Source organism: Vombatus ursinus, unplaced genomic scaffold, assembly GCF_900497805.2.
Source record: "Vombatus ursinus unplaced genomic scaffold, bare-nosed wombat genome assembly UNPS02003292.1, whole genome shotgun sequence".
Lineage (NCBI taxonomy): Eukaryota > Metazoa > Chordata > Mammalia > Diprotodontia > Vombatidae > Vombatus > Vombatus ursinus.
Window position 1 is genome coordinate 14,394,848 of NW_020943070.1, and position 21,548 is coordinate 14,416,395.

At 37.1% G+C, this 21,548-nt stretch overlaps 1 protein-coding gene across 1 annotated transcript in view; it reads right to left on the bottom strand.

The window, feature by feature from the left end:
• The window catches only part of TSPAN8 (tetraspanin 8), an 80,210-nt gene that overhangs the window by 12,035 nt on the left and 46,627 nt on the right, over window positions 1–21,548 (bottom strand). The window contains exons 3-7 of the mRNA XM_027873418.1: window positions 16,001–16,063; window positions 10,909–11,046; window positions 9,034–9,108; window positions 8,836–8,943; window positions 6,022–6,162 (exon numbers count right to left, since the gene is read on the bottom strand). Of these exons, the coding sequence (XP_027729219.1) occupies window positions 6,022–6,162; window positions 8,836–8,943; window positions 9,034–9,108; window positions 10,909–11,046; window positions 16,001–16,063 (525 nt within the window). The remainder of the gene's footprint in view (window positions 1–6,021; window positions 6,163–8,835; window positions 8,944–9,033; window positions 9,109–10,908; window positions 11,047–16,000; window positions 16,064–21,548) is intronic.

Sequence of the window (21,548 nt, forward strand, 5' to 3'; positions counted from 1 at the left end):
CTGTGCTCCCAGAAAATATTGTAAGTTTCTAGGGAGTCAGATGAGTCTTAAATTATCTTGTTTTTGATAGCAGATAGTTTACTTTTTTCTATTTTTTTTTTTGAATCTTATGATTTTTTTTTTTTTTTTTTTGCTTTTTGGTGAGGCAACTAGAGTTAAGTGACTTGCCCAGCGTCACACAATTAACAAGTGTCAAGTGTCTGAGTTCGGATTTGAACTCAGGAACCTGACTCCAAGGCCAGAGTTCTATCCACTGTGCCACCTAGCTGCCCCGTGATTTTTTTTCTAATGTTTCTTGCAGTTTTATAGAGTCATGATTTTCAGGGATTCCATTTGTTGGAAACTTTCCTTCCAATTCTTTCTTTCCTCTGAGTTTCTCGTTTCTTTTATCTTGTTTCATTTTTTTTTCTAAGTATTCATGAATCCCTCATGAGGAAAATTCATCTTTTCTCCTTTCAGTTGAGTTAGTCTGTAGTTATGGAGTTACTCTCTCCTTCTGGGTTGAGATTTGGGGTTATCTCTGGATCCAAAATGATTATTTATGGTGATGGATGACTTCTGTTTAATGATCTCTCTAGCATCCTTTATGGCGGCTTTTTTGCAAGAACCAGGCTCTGCTCCCGGCTGCACTTTTGGATGGTGTAGTTAGCCCTGCTTGGCCTCACTCTGGGTCACCTGGGCTCTACATTGACCTTTACCTCCTAGGTTTAGGTCCCCTTGATTTTTTAGAGCACTTGATCTTCAAGGTCCTCTATGGTATCTCAGGAAAAAATCCAAAGAGTTCTTTGGGATTGGCATTTTTATGTAAGAGCTGCAGCATCCAGACTGTTCACTGCCAATTCTGGCCACATCCAAAGTCTATACTGTAGGTTTCCAATGACCCTTGATCTTTCTGAGTGCAGCCATTTTCCATGCCTTTTTTATACATAGCCTTATAGGCTAGGAGTTTCTCTGGCTCTAGTGTGTTGAGATGTTAATATCTTGTTTGTCTGTATGGTATGGACACTGGCTTTCCTGACACCCACCTTTCTTATTTCCCATGAGCCTTTGGGTAATTGTCTAGTATGGGATTGAAGAAGTCACTTTCTGTAGTTTTCACTATTAAATCTAATGCAATTCTTAAGTTTTTACTAGAAGGAGAATGTGGGGACTGGATGGTCTCTGCCTCTCTTCAGGCAGCTGGAAGCCCTGACAAAGTAATTTTTCTTAAGTGCATATCTGACTATGTCTTCCTTACTCAACAAATTACAGTAGTTCCCTATTATATCTAAGAAGATATAAACTCCTCTGGTTTTAAAGCTGCTCATGACTTCCCTCCCCATACTCTACACTCTTGCCACACTGAATTTCTTGCTCTTCCTCACACATAGCACCCCATTTCTTATTTCCATGCCTTTGCAGTGGTTATCCCTCATGCCTGGAATATACTCCCTCCTCACTGAATCACTTTCTAAGATTCAACTCAAACACTACCTTCTACAAGACACCTATCAAGATTTCCCTAATTGCTAGTGCCCTCCCTCCTCACTAATGCCATTGCATTTAACCATGTATTTAGTTTATATTTTGTCAGTGTTTATATGTGTAGGTGTTATCTTCTTTGATAGCGTAAGGTTCTGGAGAGAAGGACTATTTTATTTTTGCCTTTGTATCCCTAGTTCCTAGTATAGTGCCTTGACACATAGTAGGTGCTTAATAAACCTTGGTTGATTGTGTGATCTATGTCAGTAGAGGAAGCATATCCTAATGAAGCAACAAACTTTCCAGATTATTGATATCTAAGCATAACTCTGATACATTCATAATTACAATTTTACTATGGATCAGTAAAAGAATTTTCAAATGTTGTCCCTTTTGTCCATTCTATATCAAAATGGGTTTTATTTGTGTAAATCTTAAAGCTGGTAGGCCAGCAGAACATTACAAAGTCAAGAGTCAATCAAAATGTAAAAGGTAGCTCACACATTAGCATCAATACTTTAAATATTTGCAAAATATATGCAATGTCCCATTGGAGTCTGGTTAATAAATAATCTCAAGCCAAAATCCTGAGTTCAAAATGTCCCAACTTCCCATAGTGATTTCAGAGAATTATAGGAAGGCATCTAAGACATGATTGACTCAGGAACTGTTGAGGACACAGCTCCCCTTGGATTGGTAGATCCCAATCCAGAACTGGTCATTGAGAGCTCTAGAAATTAATGAACACTTATACCTAGTGAGAATAAATTGAAAATCAACAGGGATGCCTTGAAGGTCCCTGGACCAATAGGGAAAGGATGTAAAGTAAGGATAATAGCAACAAATTACAAATACGTCTTATTTCCTACATTAGGAAGGAAACATGGTATAATGGAAAGACCTCTAGGATTTGGAGTCGAAAAACCTGGGTTTAAATCCTGGTTCAGTCATTTACTAGCTAGTTGCCTTTGGACAAGTCACAACCTCTGTGGGCCTTAATTTCTTCATCCATGACTTAATTGGACTAGATGTCCTCTAAGGTGCTTTCCAGCTATAAGAAGATAGTTCTATAATCCTGTGAGATAACAATTTGTCATAATATATCCATTTTGCCAATAAAGAAATTAAACTCAGAGGCGATTTGACACAACAGAGATTGCACAGTTAATAAGTGGTGAAGTTTCCTATCTGAATCCAATGGTCTCTCTGTTGTACCACACTGTCTTCCTAATGTAAAAAGGACTGCCAGATTCAGGTAAATTTCAAAAATTCTGTACAAACATAAGGAAGCACTGTTGTCTTTTCTTTTGCTGAGGCAAAGCTGAGTTCCAAAGGAGAATGGGCACTTTGTCCAGAGGAATTCAGATCGTGTCTTGGGAATATTTTTTTTTCTGGGAAGTTAAGAAATACCATGGGATCTGAAGTTGCTGGGACTTATCTATGGCATAATTTAGTATCACCTCTAGGCTACCTCCCTAACTTCCACATTTGTGAGTTTAGTCCGTAGAAGGTAGCTACTATTACCTTGAGGTTCAAAGAAAGGGATACCCAGCCTAACACTATAAAAAATAATCATCCACCAGTGGATTTCCCATTAACAATCGGATAGCAGACATTTCTTAGGGAAGGTATTTTCTAACATGGCATAGTGTAAGCAATATTTCCAAAATATTTTTCCTGTAACCCTAGTTTTCCCTTACAAAGAGATCATCCACAAAAAGAATCAGCTCAAACACAATGGTAAAAAGCCACAAATATAATATATATGTGTGTTAAAGGTAACAACACAACTGTTACTGAAGGGCTTGGAAGTCCTTTCTCTATGAAAAATATTCACACAATCATCTTCAGGTGAATCATGTTTCCAGGTTCTATTTCCACAATTCAACTCTTGATTGCCAGGGATAGCTCCCTTGAGTTGGTAACTGACTCTCTTCTCTGCTGCCAAGGGACCCATTCTTCTAAGCTGCTTCAACTGCCTTTGTCCATCTACAACTGTCTCCCCTTCCTGAATTGACTTGAATTCTTGTGAACCAAGAAACTCTGAAACTGCTGAAGGGAGTTTCTTGTTCTAGTCAAATTACTGCTAGACACTATGGTAAATTGTGGGGGGAAGGGAGAAGAAAAGTCTTTCTTCCCCCTTTAAAAGAAATCTCCACTACAAAATGTTTCCAAGTCTTGACTGGCTTAGCTATTCAAAGTCTTCAGAAAGGTAGCTAATTCATTTGCTCAGCCAATCAGGAAAATCTAACACCTCATTTATACCCCTTCACACCCTGTTGTGGAGTTGTAGAAAAACTCTTTAACTCTTCCATTACATAATGTTTCTCTCTTTCTCTTCTAATAAATAGCAATTCTAACATGGTAGGTGGCCAGAATACTTGCAAGCAGGGAAAAGTGGAATCAGCTTTTTGGGTTGTCCAATGGAGAGATTTCCTCAGGTTTGAATTTGAGGGCTTGAGCCAAGTGAAATACGGCACCCCCATAAAGCAAACACAGGCATTTTTGACACAAGGATTAGTATGGCGATAATTGTAAATGTGTGAACAATTGATTTTTTTTTAACTTAGTACATTCCATTTGTTTTTTAAATGCCCCTACAAGATGGCATTACATAATCTTCATCCTTTCACATAACTTGTTTTCCCACTCACATGGAATCCACAATTTAGAAAACTGTTACAATTCATTCAGAGTTAACTAGGAAACTAATGAACATGTCAAACAAGAATCACATTTTTATTTCCCAGACAGTTCAGTTATCTCTGCAAAAACTAAAAACAAAAATAAAGCAAACATGAATTATGGTCATTCCAGGACTCGTAGTTTTCCAGACTTTTCACAAATGACACAAGGCAGATGGAAATATTTTGTGAATTTATGACCTGCTTTTTGGGAAAGTGATATATCAGTGAGCCTATATCCAACTGAATTATGTGTGAACTTACAGGGTGTTTTTTTTAATGGTTGTAGATCATTATAGAGGTTTTCAAAATCTTAAAGAAGGAAAGTCTTAGGAATAAATCTTTAACAGGAGAAAAAAATATTATGAAAAGTATGTGTATTTGCTTTCCCAAAAGCCTAGCTAGAAATTGTTAAATAATTCTATATTTACTTGCATAGTATAGCTGTTTTCCCACAAAAATGAGTGGTGGGACTAGAAAACTGGTCATGTGACATTAAAGTTCATAATGTGAGTTACTGTACTTGAAAGCAGCAGTATTAACTTCTTCAGAACAGACCTGCTAATGTTTTGATAAGAGCAGATAAAAAGGTTGGAATAATTTTGATTTTTTTTTTTCTTTTCCCACTCCAGCTTTTTTTTGTCCTTGTTGTTTTTCAATTCTCCATTAGGGTAGCCAGTACAGGGAAAGATGCCAGTGCCAAATATAACCTTCTGTCATTATAGAACACAACCTTATTAATGTCAGTTTGTCAATTACATATAATTTATACTTTGTATTTAAAAGATCCCATCAATACACCTTTGTGTTACAACCATCAAGAAAGTGCTATATTTCAATAGTTCCCTAGTTTTCTGGTTAACTAGGGCCAATGACTCTAAAGGGCCAAATGAATGTGCTAAAACTCAAAATTCTACATATTTGTGAAAATCCTTCCCAATTTCTCAGTAAGAATCAACAGTTATAAGCTGACTTCTAAAAACCTGGAAAGATTTGTATGGTCTGATGCTGAGTGAAGTGAGCAGAACCAGGAGAACATTATACACAGTAACAACCACATTGTGCGATGACTAATACTGACAGACTTCATCCTTCTCAGCAATGCAAGGATCTAAGAAATCTCCAAAGTTCTCATGATGGAAAATGCTATCCATATCCAAAGAGAGAACTACGGAGTTTGAATGCAGATTGAAGCATACTACTTGCTATTTTTTTTTTCTTCTGTTATGTTTTGTTTCCTCTGTCTGATGGTTCCTCCTATTGGTTCTAATTCTTACTTACAACATCACTAATGTGAAAATATGTTTAATAGGAATGTATATGTATAGCCTATATCAGATTGCATGCCGTCTTGGGGAGGGAGGTGGAGAAAAATTTAAAACTCAAAAGCTTATGGAAGTGATTACTGATAATTCAAAATAAATTAATTCTTTTAAAAAATCAATAGTTATTTCTTTAAAATAAGTTTTGAAGTTACCAAAGGATAAGTTTCTTTGCTTCTAAATTATGTGGTGAAACCTTGAAAAGCAAACTTCAAGAGAACAGCAATCGAGATCACTTTAGAGAATAGACCTTTTCTCTCAGATCATTTTAAATTTTTCTCCTCCTTCCTATTATGGAACTCACCTCTAGTATTGTTCAGAGTTGGCTAGAAATGAAGCCAAGCTCGTGGAAAAAAGTGGCTACATTCACTTATCGTTAACTTTATGTCGGCCTTAATGTTCTTGCTCTTGACAAAAAGATTCTTTAATGTAGAAAATTCTAAATTTTTACACTATTGTTTGAAGTGTTTCAAATTGTCTTTGTGATAAATGCTTTCACATAAAGAGAACGAGAGATCTGCTTATTCACCATGCCAAATTCATTTGGCTCTTACCTCTTTGTAAACTAGTTTTCCCATATACCGTACACAAATATCATCTGTATTAGTAGTGTTTGTACATTCACATGATGCAGAATATTTGTCGAAGTTCTTTCCCCAGTCAGCAGCTCCATCGATCAAGCCACAGCATTTAAACTGTGAGGTAAAAAGACAGAGAGAGATGAAAGTTTACCTCTATAACCAGTAGTGTCTTTCTTATATGAAGTTGCTCATAAGTATCTCTACTCCATCCCAGTTCTTTGATTCATTGTTCATTCAACATTTACATACAAAATAGGACTAGTTTGCCTGTCCCACAGTTTCTATCTCCATGTCTTTAAATCACCCCTTCACCAGAGAAATCTCAGTCTACTTCAAAGTTCAACTAAAAAGTCATTCATCTTCCATACAAAGCCTTTCTTAATCCCACCAGCTGCTAGTATCAAACTGCAACCACCCAACAGCAACAACAAACACTTCGTTTGATATATATTTTGTGTATATTTAAACATATGTATTGCTTTCTCCAATAAAATATAAGCTCCCTGAGGGCAGGAACCATTTCATTTTGGTTTTTGTGTACCCAGTAGCTAACACAGTACGTGGCATATAGCAGGTTCTTAATAACTGCTTTTTGATTGTGCAATGTGTCCCGGAACTTTAAAGAGACTCTTTAGGTCATCTAGGCAAACCCTCATTTTAGACATTTGACCTAGAGAGATGAAAAGGAACGTGGTCTTGTTCACACAGCCGGAGAGGGCCAGAGATAAGAACAGCAATCATGTCTTCTAACTCCCAGTTCGCTATTTTTTCTATTATGAAGTTGTTGATATGCCAAGTTGTCATTGGCTTGGCCATTCATTTGATTTGATATATTGGAATTAATTTGATATATTGATATATTGGATTCTAGAAGACCTGGTCCAGAGCCTGACCTGGCCCTTACCAACAGTGTCACTCCAATCTCAGTTTCCTCATATATAAAATGGACAAAATGATATTCATAGTCTTTACATCATAGGGGTGGGTTGTTTAAGTATTCATTAAGGACAATCATCCTTCCACCTCAGCCTTTGTCTTAGCTTCTGGTAGCTTTGCAATTAGCCTGGATCCAGCCTGAGTCTTCTCAAGGCTCCATGAAGCTCCAGATTTAAGCCTGAGCATGCTAGCTTTGTTCCAGAGTCTTCTTTTGTGCTCTGGAGGCCTTTCCAGTATTAGACCCACTTGATTTGCCAGCTCTTGCCTTCCCTAGGCTGTGCTTTACCAGCTCTTGCTTACTGGGACTTAGGCCTCAAGGAACTCAACTAGAGGAACCTTCCATACTAAGGATTCCACACAGGGATGAATTTACAAGTCCCAACTCCAAACCATCTCCATGAAATTAATTAAGCTTACGATAAAAAGTATTAAAATCAATAAACTTTACGGTTTTAACCATTATGTATTAATAAAACTTTTGAAAGGCAGCTTTGCATAATAGACAGAGACCTGGCCTCAAAATCAGAATGACCGGGACTCAAAAGTCCTTCCTGAGACACGTGACTGTTGGCAAGGCATAACCTTTTACTGTCCTCAGACAACTCTTTAAGATTATGGATAGCCAAATAGTTGTTGACCTATTTGGGGAGGTGCAGAGAAAAGGAAGGAAATAAACATCTATAAAGTACCTATTATGCACCAGACACTGTGCTAAATTGCTTTTTTTTACAAATATTATTTCATTTGATCCTTACACAAGAACCGTGGAAGGTAAGTGCTAGTATATGAGGCTAGAGTTGAACTCAGGTCTTCCTGACTCAAGGCCCAGTGCTCTGCATACTACAGCCCCACCTAGCAGTATCAAAAAATACTCACAAGGGGCCTCTCCACCCTGATAAAAATCACAGGTCCAGGGGCAGCTAGGTGGCGAAGTGAATAGAGCTCTAGCCTTTGAGCCAGGAGGACTTGAGTTCAAATCTGGCCTCAGACGCTTGACATTTACTAGCTGTGTGACCCTGGGCAAGTCACTTAACCCTAATTGCCGCACCAAAAAGAAAAAAAAAGGTCACAGGTCCTGACCAAAAGTAAAAAAAATTTTAAAAAAAGATTTATAACACATAGTTGGTCCAATTAAAGTTTAAATAAAAAAATGAAAATATGTTTTTTACAGTTACTTTCTTCTGAAACAGAGGTTCTTAACTTTCAGCCGTAAAGTCAGATAAAGTCTCAGAATAACACTTTTTTTCCATTCCATAAGTGCCTGAGGCCAGATGTGAACTCAGATCCTCCTGACTCCAGGGCCAGTACTGAATACATTTTACCACCTAACTGCTCCTCTGAATAACATTCGTAAAATTACTGAATGAAGTGTTAAATTTCAATTAGAGGTTAGTGAAAAATATGTACTTTTTTCCCATTTGAAGTTTGCCCACAGAAATCTATCTATGGACCCCTACTATTGGTCTCAGGTTAAGAACTCCTGTATTCATCGTTTTCAATTCCATAAAATTTTAATATCCTGCCATGTACAAGGTGCTGTACACAGGATGTAGAGATAAAAATTAAATAGTCCCCCTTCCACCTAAAGAAATCATGGATTGTAATTGCTCATCTTTTTCTTCCACAGGTCAGTGAATTAACATTTTTTTTAAGTTCCCAGGCACTATGCTAAGTACTAAGGATACAAAGACAAGCAAAAGATAGTCCCTACACTCAAGCTCAGTCTGATCATAGACTACCCTACAATCTGTAAAACGAACATTCTGATCCTCCTCTAGAAACGACACACAAGAAAAGCTGAGAAGAATCCATGCCTCACTCCCAGAATCTCCAATAAAACTCTCCAATTACCTCCTTTTGAAATTTGTCCAAGTCATTTTTAAATATTTCATAATCAGCGCCATCTTGGACCAAAGTTTTCACCTGTTCCTGGAAATTCTTTTTAAATGATTCTTCAAACTGGACAATAAAATAAAATATAAAAAGTGAGCCATAACAGTATTAACACCACAGGTTTTGCATAACATCATCCATTTTCTATGTACTCACCTTGGATTTGTAGACAATGCCTAATATACCTGCGACAATCTGAAGAATCGCAATCAGAAGTAACACGATGAAGAACTGGAGAGGAAAGAGAGATAGCAAACAATAGTCCCATTTAATAATAATCCGATAATAATCCAAGATCTTTCTAACCTGACAAGGACGTCAGGTCGTGGTCAACTCAGGACACTATGGCTCAACAAATGGTATATCAACAAACCTGTCGCTTTTCACTTCTTTCTACTTCCCCTAAAAATGTGGGTTGTTTTATTTCCTATTTCACTGCTCAGTAATAGTTTGACAGAAGAAGACATTGCATTGAAGAAGCATAGTATCTGGCCCATGGTAAAGGTTTAATAAATGTCTGTTGATTGATTGAATGAAACCAAAATGTATCATTAGGTTTCCCTACTAGCTCTAGGAATAGATCGACAAAAGTGAAGGTTGAAACTGTAGGTCAAAGTTTGGGGATTAATTGCAAAAATGAAATTCATAGATTGAAATTCATAGATATGCTTCCTCTCCTCCCCCTTTCCCCAACATCTACATAGTTCATGAGAATGATGCAACCCTGAGTCACATTTACATAAAAATTTGATAAGGTAAATGGTTAAAATAAAATTTTAAAAGGTAATTTTTCCTAGGGCTTAAAAAGGCAGAAAAAGAAAGCTGCAGAGGCCCTTCCCCATGAACAAGCTTCGTTTTACCAAAAAAAAGTAAAAAGCCTGGAGTCTGATGAGTTTAACTTAACTTTCACCTTACCTACATCATAAGTTCTAGAACAATAAGAAGTAAATCTTAAAAGACTATCTTTTGAAGGAAAATAAATTAAGATATTGCTAAATTAATGTGAGGCAGCTAGGTGGAACAGTGGTTAGAGTGCTGGGCCTGGAGTCAGGAAGACTCATCTTGAGTTCAAATTTGGCCTTAGACACTTACTGTGTGACTGGGCAAATCATTTAACCCTATTTGCCTCAGTTTCCTCAACTCTTAAATAAGGTGGAGGAAACTGCCAACCACATCAGTATCTTTCCCAATAAAACCCCAAATGGGGTCACAAAGAGTCACACAACTGAAAAAAATCACTCAACAACACAGCAGGAAGTGAGCCCTGAATGGGATCAGAGAACCTGGAATCAAATCCCAGCTCTGACATTTATCACACCTGAGACTCTGGGCCTTGGGTTTTGTCATCCATAAAATGAAGACAAGGGACTAAATGCCCCGGCTTCCCTTTTAGCTCTAAATCTATAATCCCCTGATCTCCTACAAATGACTTTACCTGTATCTCTCCTAAATTACATCTTATTAAGCTTGCCACAATATTCTAAACACAAGGTCTTTTTTTAAACAATGTAAGTTGAAAGCAATTGCTGGTACAAAGTGTGAAATACTATTGAAACATGTAATGAGTATTTATATAGCACCTACTGTATGCCAGAGATTACATGAAGCACTTTTACAATTATTTCCTCATTTGATCCTTATGACAACCTTAAGAGGTAGGGAGGCTATTGTTATTTCCATTTTATAGTTGCAGAAACTGAGGTTAAGTAACTTGCCCAGGGTAACACAACTAGTAAGTGTCTGAGGCTAGATTTGAACTCAGATCTTCCTGATCCAAGGTCCAGCACTCTTTCCTCTACACAACCCAGCAAGACCTGGGAACTGGAGCCAAAGACAGTTTTCACAGGTCTCTGTTCCAATAATCTTTCCATGTAAAAGATCTCAGATATCTCAACTTCCAGATTCTGTCCTTAAATACAAACATAAGGACTGCATAGATCTTGGCAAGATTCCTTGGCAAGATTGGAAGGAAAGATAAGCATCATCAGACTTCCCAAAATTCAGCACAGAGACTGGGGCCTGGATACCTACCAAGAGCAGCATGCAACGGCTCTCTTTCATAGCACCACAGCATCCCAGGAAACCAAGGACCATGATAATGGTGCCCACAGCTATCAAGAGATTTACAGCTGCAAATACGTTGACTCCAGATGTGTCTTCATTGATGATCTGGAGACAAAAGACAAGTTAGGCACAAGATAGCTCTTACCTCAAGCTATTCAAATGATGAATAATTTGCCAAGCATGCTCCCCAACCCCCCACAAACACTTTTGGGCAGCTAAGCGGTACAGTGGATAGAATTGGACCCAGGGTATCAGGAAGAACTGAGTTCCTATCTGACCTCAGACTATTACTAGCTGTGGAACTCTGGGCAAATCACTGAATCTCTGTATGCCTCACTTTCCTTATCTATAAAAAAAGAAAATAAGCACAACTACCTCACAGGGTTGTTGTGAGGACAAAAATGAGAAACTTGCAAAGCACTTTAAGCCTTAGGGCATTATAGATAAATGCTTTTATCATCATCACCTTTACTGGAGTTGAATAGGAAAGCTTCGTTGGCTAGGAAAGCTTTGAAAACAATTTCACTATAGCTAATGTAATTTTTAGTTCCTATGATCTGGTACTTAGAGTCATATATCAGGCCAGTTATATACTCAACTTGAGCATAAGCTCAAGATTTGGTGACACCAAATCCATGAATTGGTTAGCAAAATTAAAAAAAAATCTTTTACAGAGATACCTAGGTGGTACAGTGGATAGAATGCCAGGCCTGGAGTTAGGAAAACCTGAGTACAAATCCAGTCTCAGACTTTTACTATCTGTGTGACCCTGAGCTAGTTACTTAAATTTAAAGATTCAGTTTCCTCATCAATGAAATAAACATAATTAATAGCCCACCTACCTCCCAGGGTTGTTGTGAGGATGAAAGTACATAATATTTGTAAAAGTACTTCGAAAATCTTAAAGCACTATATAAATGCCAGCTACCTTGCTGGATAAAAATAGTAAAGAGACAAAAACTTTAAAAAGGATTTCTGTTTGCAATTGTTCTTCCTGTTTCCACCATTCGTTGGGAAAAGCTTAGTTTGGTAACAACAGCAACTTCCCATGAAAATGAGAAGTCAGTCAGTTCTAAAGAGCTACACCCCTTTCTTGGCTCTGACTTACATGGAATTTGTAATGGCACACAGCAGACATTTAGTTCATTAAACCAATCAGTCAAAGAATAATACCCCTAATATAATAATAATAAAACAATACCTGATGTTCCAGGTGTCCATAACATCTACTTTGATTCACTTAAGTCATGAGACCTATTCAACCACCTTAGGGCCCAGGGTCTGGGAAGAACTCAAGTGATCCCAAGAGAAAACCACCTAGCCCAATCACCTCATTTTGCAGGTGAAAGTAGAGACCATTTCACTCTTTGTCATTGTCATTCCAGTATCCGGCATAGTACCTTTGCTTGTAGTAAGGAGTTAGTAAATGCTTGCAGGATTTGAACTTGAAATGAGGAAACTGAGGCTTATGAGGTGACTTGTCTAGGCTTGTAACTGACAGAAATCGAATTAGCACCCAGTGGCACTAACTTCTAGGTTAGTGCTCTCTTTACACTACCACCATTTTGCATTCTAGACAGGCTTCATGGTGCATTTTCCTTCAAGATATTTTTGTACCTAAGTAGAAATTCTTTTCAAAGTACCATAAAATTCCCCTTCTCTATACCTTGAGAATCCATTGTCCTTAATATCTTCCATCAGTACTTTGACCTTTTAAAAAAATTAAATCATGCCTATGATTTCTTTGGTGTTTCATACGAGTGAATTACCAGTGAAGAATTCTTTCCACCAGGCTTTGAACCCAGGTGTTCCTGGCTCTGAGGCTAGTTCTTTGTCTACTATGCCACACATGATTTCACATGGCCTTGATATACTTAAAAATTGCTTTTGTTGTTTCTTATTGTGGTTGCTGCTACTGATGATGGTACTTTATATCATTACGTGTGTGTGTAAGTAAAAATTTTAAATGTCTTTAGTCTTTCCTTCTTCCACAGCCAGAGAGGAAACATGGTGGGGGCGTGGGAGGAGGGAATAATGGACCATAAGTTCTCAACCCGCCTAGGCTGTTATCTTGAGATGTGCTTTCCCATTTATCACCTGCCCCTCCTTTACCTCAGGCCTCAAGGTTCTTATCTAAAAAATGTTGGGTTTTCCTTGATAATCTCTAACGTCCCCCTTCCATTGTGGAATGCCAAAACAGATTTTTATCAACAATCTAGAATTAGATTAATTCTCATGTGATGCTCATGACTGGTCATTACTTCATTAGAGCACTATATCTAATTATGGGGTTTCCCTCTTGAGACGATCATGAGTGTTAGAGGAGAGCAATGAATGGGAATTGGTCTAATTAAGAAACATACCTTCTTTACAAACCATGGGTTTAACTTTCACCTGGCAATAAAGTTATTGTTGGTTAAATACTAGTCATAACTTTGTATGGAGCTAGAAGGTCACCTGACCCCACAGAGAAAGTTGGGTGGAGAGAAAAAGGTCTTTTTTTTTTAAAAAAAAAAAGGTGTTCATTGACTGTCCCAAGAGTTAGTAGAATGGGGAGAATGAATACAAATAAAAGTGGAAAAGAAAGAAGAGGTTTGCCCCCAAAGAACAGGAGTATTTTAAGTTTTCTTTTGACTAAACCCTGTTCATGCTTCCATATAAAAGCATGGGTCTGAGATCAGTGACAGAATTTCTAAGCAGAGATGAGTGGTCTGAGTTAAGGGGTGGTCAATGACTATCTGTTCAAGATGTCCTGAGATCAAGGAAGCTCTAATAAAGTGAAAGTGATCTGTTTGGTAATTATGGAGGTGGTCCTGAGGGAAAACAAGAGTCTCTTGGAATAGTACCAGTCAACAAACATTTATTAAGTCACTACTATGTACCATGTAGTGTGCTAAGCACTGGGCATACCAAAACAAACAAATAAATAAAAGAACAGACAATATGCAAACAATCACGTACAACTAAGCTACATTCAAGATAAACTGGAAATAATTAACAAAGGCTAGGCACTGGAATGAAGGATTAGGAAAGGCTTCCTTGTAGAAGGTGGGATTTTAGCTGGGACTTGAAGGAATTCAAGGAAACCAGGAAGTACAGATGAGAAGGAAGAATATCCCAGGCATGGAGAGACCATAAAATTTATGTCCTAGAAAAGAGAAATTCTCCACCTCCAACTTTTCTTCTTTCCTGTGATTTCATGATTTTATATCAGTCTATCTTTCCTAAACCCCTACCACTTTAAAATATGACTTTTTTTTAAAAAAGAAAAGTTTTTTTGTTGTTGCTGAATTCTACTAAAGCTATTATTTCCTCCACCAAAATCTGTTCAGCAGCAAGTGTCTTAGTGTGGACTTGCTCTCCTGTTCCTAGAGACTCAGTGTTAGCTCAGTAGTGGTCATGAGCATCATGTGAGAATTAATCTAATTCTAGAGTCTTGATAAAAATCTGTTTTGGCATTAGAAATTATCTAGGAAAACCCAACATTTTTTAGATAAGAATCTTGAGGCCTGGAGTGGAAGAGAGGCAGGTGATAAATGAGAAAGCACCTGCCAAGCTAGTCACAGCCTCACAAGGACAGAAATCCTTATTTAATCCATTAAGCAGATGTGATATACTAACAGACTAAACAGAAAATTTGTTCATTAACAAGAAATAGTGGGGGGGAAAATCTTAAGAACTGGTGAAAGAGGAGGAAGTGAATAATGTTTTCATATCATTAATACCTCCCATGAAAAAGCAGTCCACATTCATCTCCCATAACCCATAACAGTCCCCCCTCACAGTGGATACCTGTTATCTCCAGGATATTTATCATCTCTAGGACAGTTATTGATTTTAAGTTAGTCCTCAAATATTTTCTTTACTCTATAACCTCCAAGCACCCTTCCCTAGGCTCACACCCAGCATGTAAGACCATCAGGAAACCAGGGTTGGTTGACTAGGGGAAAAACATGTAAATAGAACTATCACTATCCAACCATCTCCTGTAATGTCATGTATTTATTTAAAAAACACTCTAGGGGCAGCGAGGTGGGGCAGTGGATAGAGCACCTGCCCTGGAGTTGGGAAGACCTGAGTTCAAATCTGGCCTCAGGCATATAATACTTCCTAGTTGTGTGACTCTGGGCAAGTCACTTAACCCCAATTGCCTTACTTTAAAAAAAAAAAAACCAACAACAACAAAAAACATTCTGGTTCTGTCTCTATAACTAGGTGCTGATGGGTCTGAATCTGGGAAATAAATGATTCTCAGGGCCAAGATGGAGTACAAGAGGGACAGTTGGATAACAGATAATATCCTCTCTATCCCCTATTGGCATCTTCCCTAGCAAAATGACTTGAGAGTAATCATTTGCTTATATTTTCATAGGTTTATTGAGGAAGGTTATCTTATGGCATTTCCAATTCAACCCAGTCTAATCCAATAAGCGTGTACTAAACACTTGCCACTGTGCTAGGTGTTACAGGTACAAAGATAAAAGAAAAAATCCCTGCCCTCAAAAGACTTACACATTCTACTTCAGGTTATTTATGGGAATTATAGTCACCAAAATGGACCATTCCGTGGCCAATCTGTTCCTCAGGACTGTATTATTAGTTCCACATGTCACGGGCATATTTTCAACATTCAACTACTGCTTATTAGTAGCTAGCATTTATATAGACTTTTCAAGTTTGCAGAGTGCTTAACAAATATCTCATTTCATCTTAAAACAACCGTTGGAGGGTAGGTACTATTATTATCTCCATTTTACAGATGAGGAAACTGAGACCGAGAGGTTTAAGTGACATGATATGGGTCACCCTGCTGGCAAGTGACTGAAGGCCACATTTGACTTCAGATCTTCAGTCCAACACTTTATTCACTACATCATCTAGCTTTATATATAAATATACTTTTGCATTTTGTTGATTTGAAAAAAAAAAGATATAGAATGTACTTAAAGGATTCCTGAAGGGGATCTCATTTATTTGTTCACACTCAGAATAGAATTTTGCTCTCAGTCATTTCTACAAACAAGAATGGAATAGTTGTGGGGAATGAGCTTTAACTTACCTCTTGACCATGTTTGCTGACACGCGCATATATTGATACTCCCAGGATGATGCAGCCACATACCTAGAGGTAAAAAGGGAAATGTCAAGTTAGAATAAATTGATACTTAGGATCAGATCTTTGATTTTACAGCTAGGTCTTAATTACTAGGAACAAGAAACCCCAGAAGTGGTTGAATTATTGGAATTTACAGTGTATTTTCTTTGTGCTGGAACTAATTACCATTCTTTACATAAAATTTTAACTTTGTATGGTGCAAATTCTTATACATACTACCATGCCCAGGGGGGTTCATTGTTCACACTAATCATGACCTCGTATCTTCCAGGGAACTCCTGTTAAAGGAAAACTTCTTCGGTGAACAAATCAATGAAAGGCAGAACCTACTCTGCAATATTCTATATATATATCTATATATGTATGAATATTTCACACACACACACACACACACACACTTCAACTTCAATACTGACAGTACCAAGTCAAAAATAAATTCCAGCCATTTAAAGACAACACAGTCTTACTAATCCCTGAGGTTCATCTCCAAGGAGCCTTTCCAGATGAAGGTTAAAATGAACTGACCAATTGCCAACTATTCACTGGTGATGCAAGAGGCTATTTGGGGTAGGCAAGGGAAAAAAAGAGTATTTACAAAATTTGGTATTGAGTAACTAGGGTATGAGTTAAAGTTTGTGTATTCCAAAAATATTAATGCTTGCCATTTTTTTTTGTTCCCCTCTTTCTTTGGTCCTAGAACTCAGTTGTAAAAGAAACAATGAGGAACAGTACTTAAAGTCTTCAACTCCTAAATGACTTTAGCAGATTATTTCATTTGGACTATAGCCACTACATAAAATGTAAAACACATTGACTTTTTCTAAGTCAAATCTTGCATTTGGGGGAGCAGGGTAAGTTAAGATGTATATTATGGCCTTCAAAAAATGAATAAATCAAGGAAACTTTATTGGTAAGAGATTCTGAGGTGTCTGTTGAAGTACTGTGCAATAGGCAGGAGGTCTTGGACCACAGCTGCTCTCGTCTTGTCAATATGCTGACAGAAGAGAGGAACAGGACGCTAAAATTCACTACTTACTTTTCCCTGGCACTCCTCCCTCCTTAATGGAACTCCATGACTAGGATCTATAATTTTTGGTTTTAAATTTTATGTTTCTGTGTTCACATCATGGTACCATTGGCTAAAAGCTTTTGTGGTGCTACATACTAGAGGGCTTCAGAGGGAACCCCACTGTTTCTACGCTGCTGAACCCCTACACCCATCAAATGAGGCCTAGGAATAGATATGACTTTAAACCCTTAAGGTTCCTAGTGTCCACCACCTTCCATTTCTTTCTTTAAGATAAAAATGAGGGACAGTTAGGTGGCACAGTGGATAGAGCACCAGCTTTGGAGTCAGGAGGACCTGAGTTCAAATCTGTCCTTAGACACTTGACACTTACTAGCTATGTGACCCTGGGCAAGTCACTTAACCCAGATTGCCTTGCCAAAGTTTATTTTTTTTATTCTGAAACTAAGAGAGACAGAGACAACAGCAGAGAGAATTACAGAGATAGACACAAGTAAAGGCAGAAACAGACAGAATTCATATGTACACAGCAAAACACAAGAGAATTGAACAAGAAGTCTCCAATTCATACCTTGCTTCAAAAAAAACAGCATATAATAACTTCCTTCTATGCATTCTTAAAGACTGTTTCAATGGTCCTCTTTTGGGAGTGCATCAGCTTTATTGATCCTTCCTCACCCCTTACTCCTCAATTAAATAGAGGCAGGATTTGAACCCAGGACCTCTGACAAGAGCTAGTGTTCTACATTTTAAGTTAAAATTGAAATAAAATTTTTCATAATTTTTTTTTTTTGCTTTTCTGGTGAGGCGGTCTGGGTTAAGTGACTTGCCCAGAGTCGCACAGCCAGTGTTAAGTGTCTGAGGATGGATTTGAACTCAGGTCCTCCTGACTGCAAGGCCAGAGCTCTATTCACTGTGCCACTTAGCTGCCCCTCATAATTTTTTTAAATTATTTTAAAATAATAAGCTTACATTAAGATACAGCATAAATTATAACATTTCCAACCAAATCTATTCAAACAAGCAATTGATAATGAACAAAATGGGAAATGGTTCAAGGAAAATATGGAAACATGGATTACTACTGCTTCTTATGGAAGCTTAACTAATATAAATCAGTTACCACAATGAGAAGGCCAAGAGAGCCCAAAAAATGCCACAACTAGCAAGCAACTGATCTCCTTCCCAAGGAGAAAAATACAGTAACCAAGAATGAAAAATGTTAAAACCTCACAGAGAAGAATGGCGTAAAGTTATTAGGAATATGTCCTCATAAACAAGTAGAAGGAAGAATGAAATTGTAGAAAGCTTAGTATGGGATTAAAATAAACTAGATCATCATAAGCTACACATTTGAAGGTTAACCTAGAGGAATTATAAGTAGATTAAATATGAAACAGACCTGTCAACATTTCTACAATAAACTCTTTTCTTCATCTGTGACTACTGAGGACTACTATATTTGTATTTTCTCAGGCCATATATGATAGGAAAGTGGAAATGGTCCCTTAAAAAAAGGACCTAAACTAGAGCAAATAGACAGAGTTAACCCATGCTGAATGCAGCACAATTTTGAGGTCACTGTGGGAAAGACTCTCAAAAATGAAACTGAGGAAGATAAAGAGATTGGGGGGAAAATATATGTGTGTGTGTGTATATATATATATATATATATATTTATATATATACATATATATGTATATATATATTTATATATACATATATATATAAATGTTATTAGTACCAAAAAGAGTGATGATATCAATAAGTAGTCACATATATACCTATCTTCTAGTGATAAAAAATTTTATTCTAATAATCTATCTATATATGCACCAACTATATCTTCAATGAAAATATAAAGAGGCAGGCTTTTGCAAATGGTCAGACTATAGGTTTATTTTCACACAATTGAAAAATAGAGAAAATACAAGATCTTAGTGGGGTTATTATTATTTTAAAGTCATTTAATTGAATAGAACAAGACACATCTTTATTCTTCTCCCATTTCCACTAGCAATTCTATTCTTTGAAACCATAGGAAAATAAATGTAATCCAATAAGATGCCTCTCATGGACATTATAAGATCTCACAAGATTCCTTGACAGGCACAAGTGTAAATGACATTCAGGGTAGAGACCCAAATGGAAAAGTTCCCTATACATGGTAAAATATTCCAGATATTTTTGTTCATGGGTGACATTGTGTTAATTGCACTAAGCCTTAGAACACTGAGAAGTTTAATAAGTGAGATCCACAAGCACTCAAGAGAGTTTGAACCAATGTGAAATCCAGATATGAGGGGCAGCTAGGTGGTGCAGTGGATAGAGCTCCAGTCTTGGAGTCAGGAGGACCTGAGTTCAAATCTGCCCTCAGACACTTGACACTTACTAGCTGTGTGACCCTGGGCAAGTCACTAAACCCTGATTGCCTTACCAAAAAAAAAGAAAGAAAGAAAATTACATATTGGGGCAGCAAGGTGTGGTGCAGTGGATAGAACACTGGCCTTGGAGTCAGGAAGACAAGACCTGAATTCAAATCTGGCCTCAGACACTTCACATTTACTAGCTGTGTGACCCTGGGCAAGTCACTTAACCCTAACTGCCTCACCAAAAAAAAAATCCATATAGGAAAAACTAAGTATATGGAGACTGCCTACTGTTGAGCCTACAATATGCAGTGTATCTAGTAAGCGTATCTTGGACCGACACTGACAATGTGCAAATAAGCTAGGCCCAATCAGAATTTAATAGGAAAGGGGCAGCTAGGTGGTGCAATGGATGGAGCACCAGCCCTGAAGTCAGGAGGACCTGAGTTCAAATTCGGCCTCAAACCAAACACTTGACATTTACTAGCTGTGTGACCATGGGCAAGTCATTAAACCCCAACTGACTTTAAAAAAAAGAAAAAAAGAATTTAATAGGATAAGAATGAATGAGCTAGATCACTTTAGGGAAATTATACAATGCTTTCAATGATTCTCAAGTTGTTCTCTTAAACAAAAAACCTCTCTTTTTAACATCAGTATTCTTTGGATGATTCTTTGTGGCTTTGAATCATTCTACACCATAGTCTCTGACACATGAAAATTGTGGAGGGCCCAAAGTGTAATAGAGAGGTACGTGATAAGCTTATATAGACTGTAATATGTTACAAATATTGACCTGTATACAATAAATGTACTAAAAAAGATATTCTGGAGGAGATGAACTGAGAAATTGCATAACCAGAATAAGGAATAACATAAGCATATGAGTAATGAGTGCTGCCTTACTATGAGCATAATTAAATGACCTAAAAGAGGTCCTCTATCATGCTCAGTAGACCCACTATTGAAGATTTATGAAAGCACATAGACAAGAGTCATGTAGAATGAGAGAACATGAAGAGGTCTAATTTAAATCATTAGAGGTAGCATCCACAGGAATGACATACACCCACTGAAGTCCTGAAATAAAACCATTTTAATTTAATCTCCTAACAACTTTGAAGATCAAACTATGCAGAAAGGTAATGAAAACAACTCTTTTTCCCTATTTATGAGAACTTTCGGTCTTGATGGTCATTAGAAAAATAAATGTAAACTAAGAATTAAAAGAGTAATTATCTAAATATTTTAGAAACTAAGACTGTTTTGCTCAAGCTGCAATCTTTCAAAATAGCTACAATTTCTTGTGACTTTTATGTTGCCTAAACAAGCTTGTTTATATCTACCACAGTTTTATTGCCACAGTTCAATGGGTTTCATAAATGAAAAGACCAGGGGTCTATTTATTCTAAACAAATTCTAAAGGTATTTATTCACTCATGCCCTCAGTGATCACTGATGAAACTGATTACATTCATATGCCTAAGTTTTGATGATATGAAATTATTCGTATAGTCTTTGCTGAGATTTATTTCTCAAAGTTCATTCCTCTTCTATTTTTCTTAAAAGTTATCATTGGGTCATAATTAATATTAGCCTAAAACAGCCCTCAATCACAGTCAAAATTGGATTCCATTATGGAAATAAAGTATATTTGAATCTTTTCTGTGGTATAACCTCAGCAAATTTTTAAACCTTTTCTAAGACACTGTCAATATTCTTACAGTCGGGGGCATAACACTGACATCATTATTTGTTAAGTTGGATGTTATTACTGGAGCCTTTTTGCCATTTTTAACCTTAATTCTTTCCTTCAACTGTGAATTGGGAGATAGATAGCATGTTGAATTTCAGATTTTTCTTTTTGTTTTTTATTTTGAATAGAATCTCACTCAAAACTCCATTAATTCATATTTGTAATCATTGCCCCTGGGTGGTCTTACCTACGTGCAAATAATTCCCTAAGCAAAAACTGACCTAGTTCCTATTCTTTACTAGGTACTATGCTATGTTGTAGAGAAAAATAAAATGGCTCTTACCCTCCTAATAGAGGGAGATGGCATGTACATATATGTAAATATAAATAAATACAAGG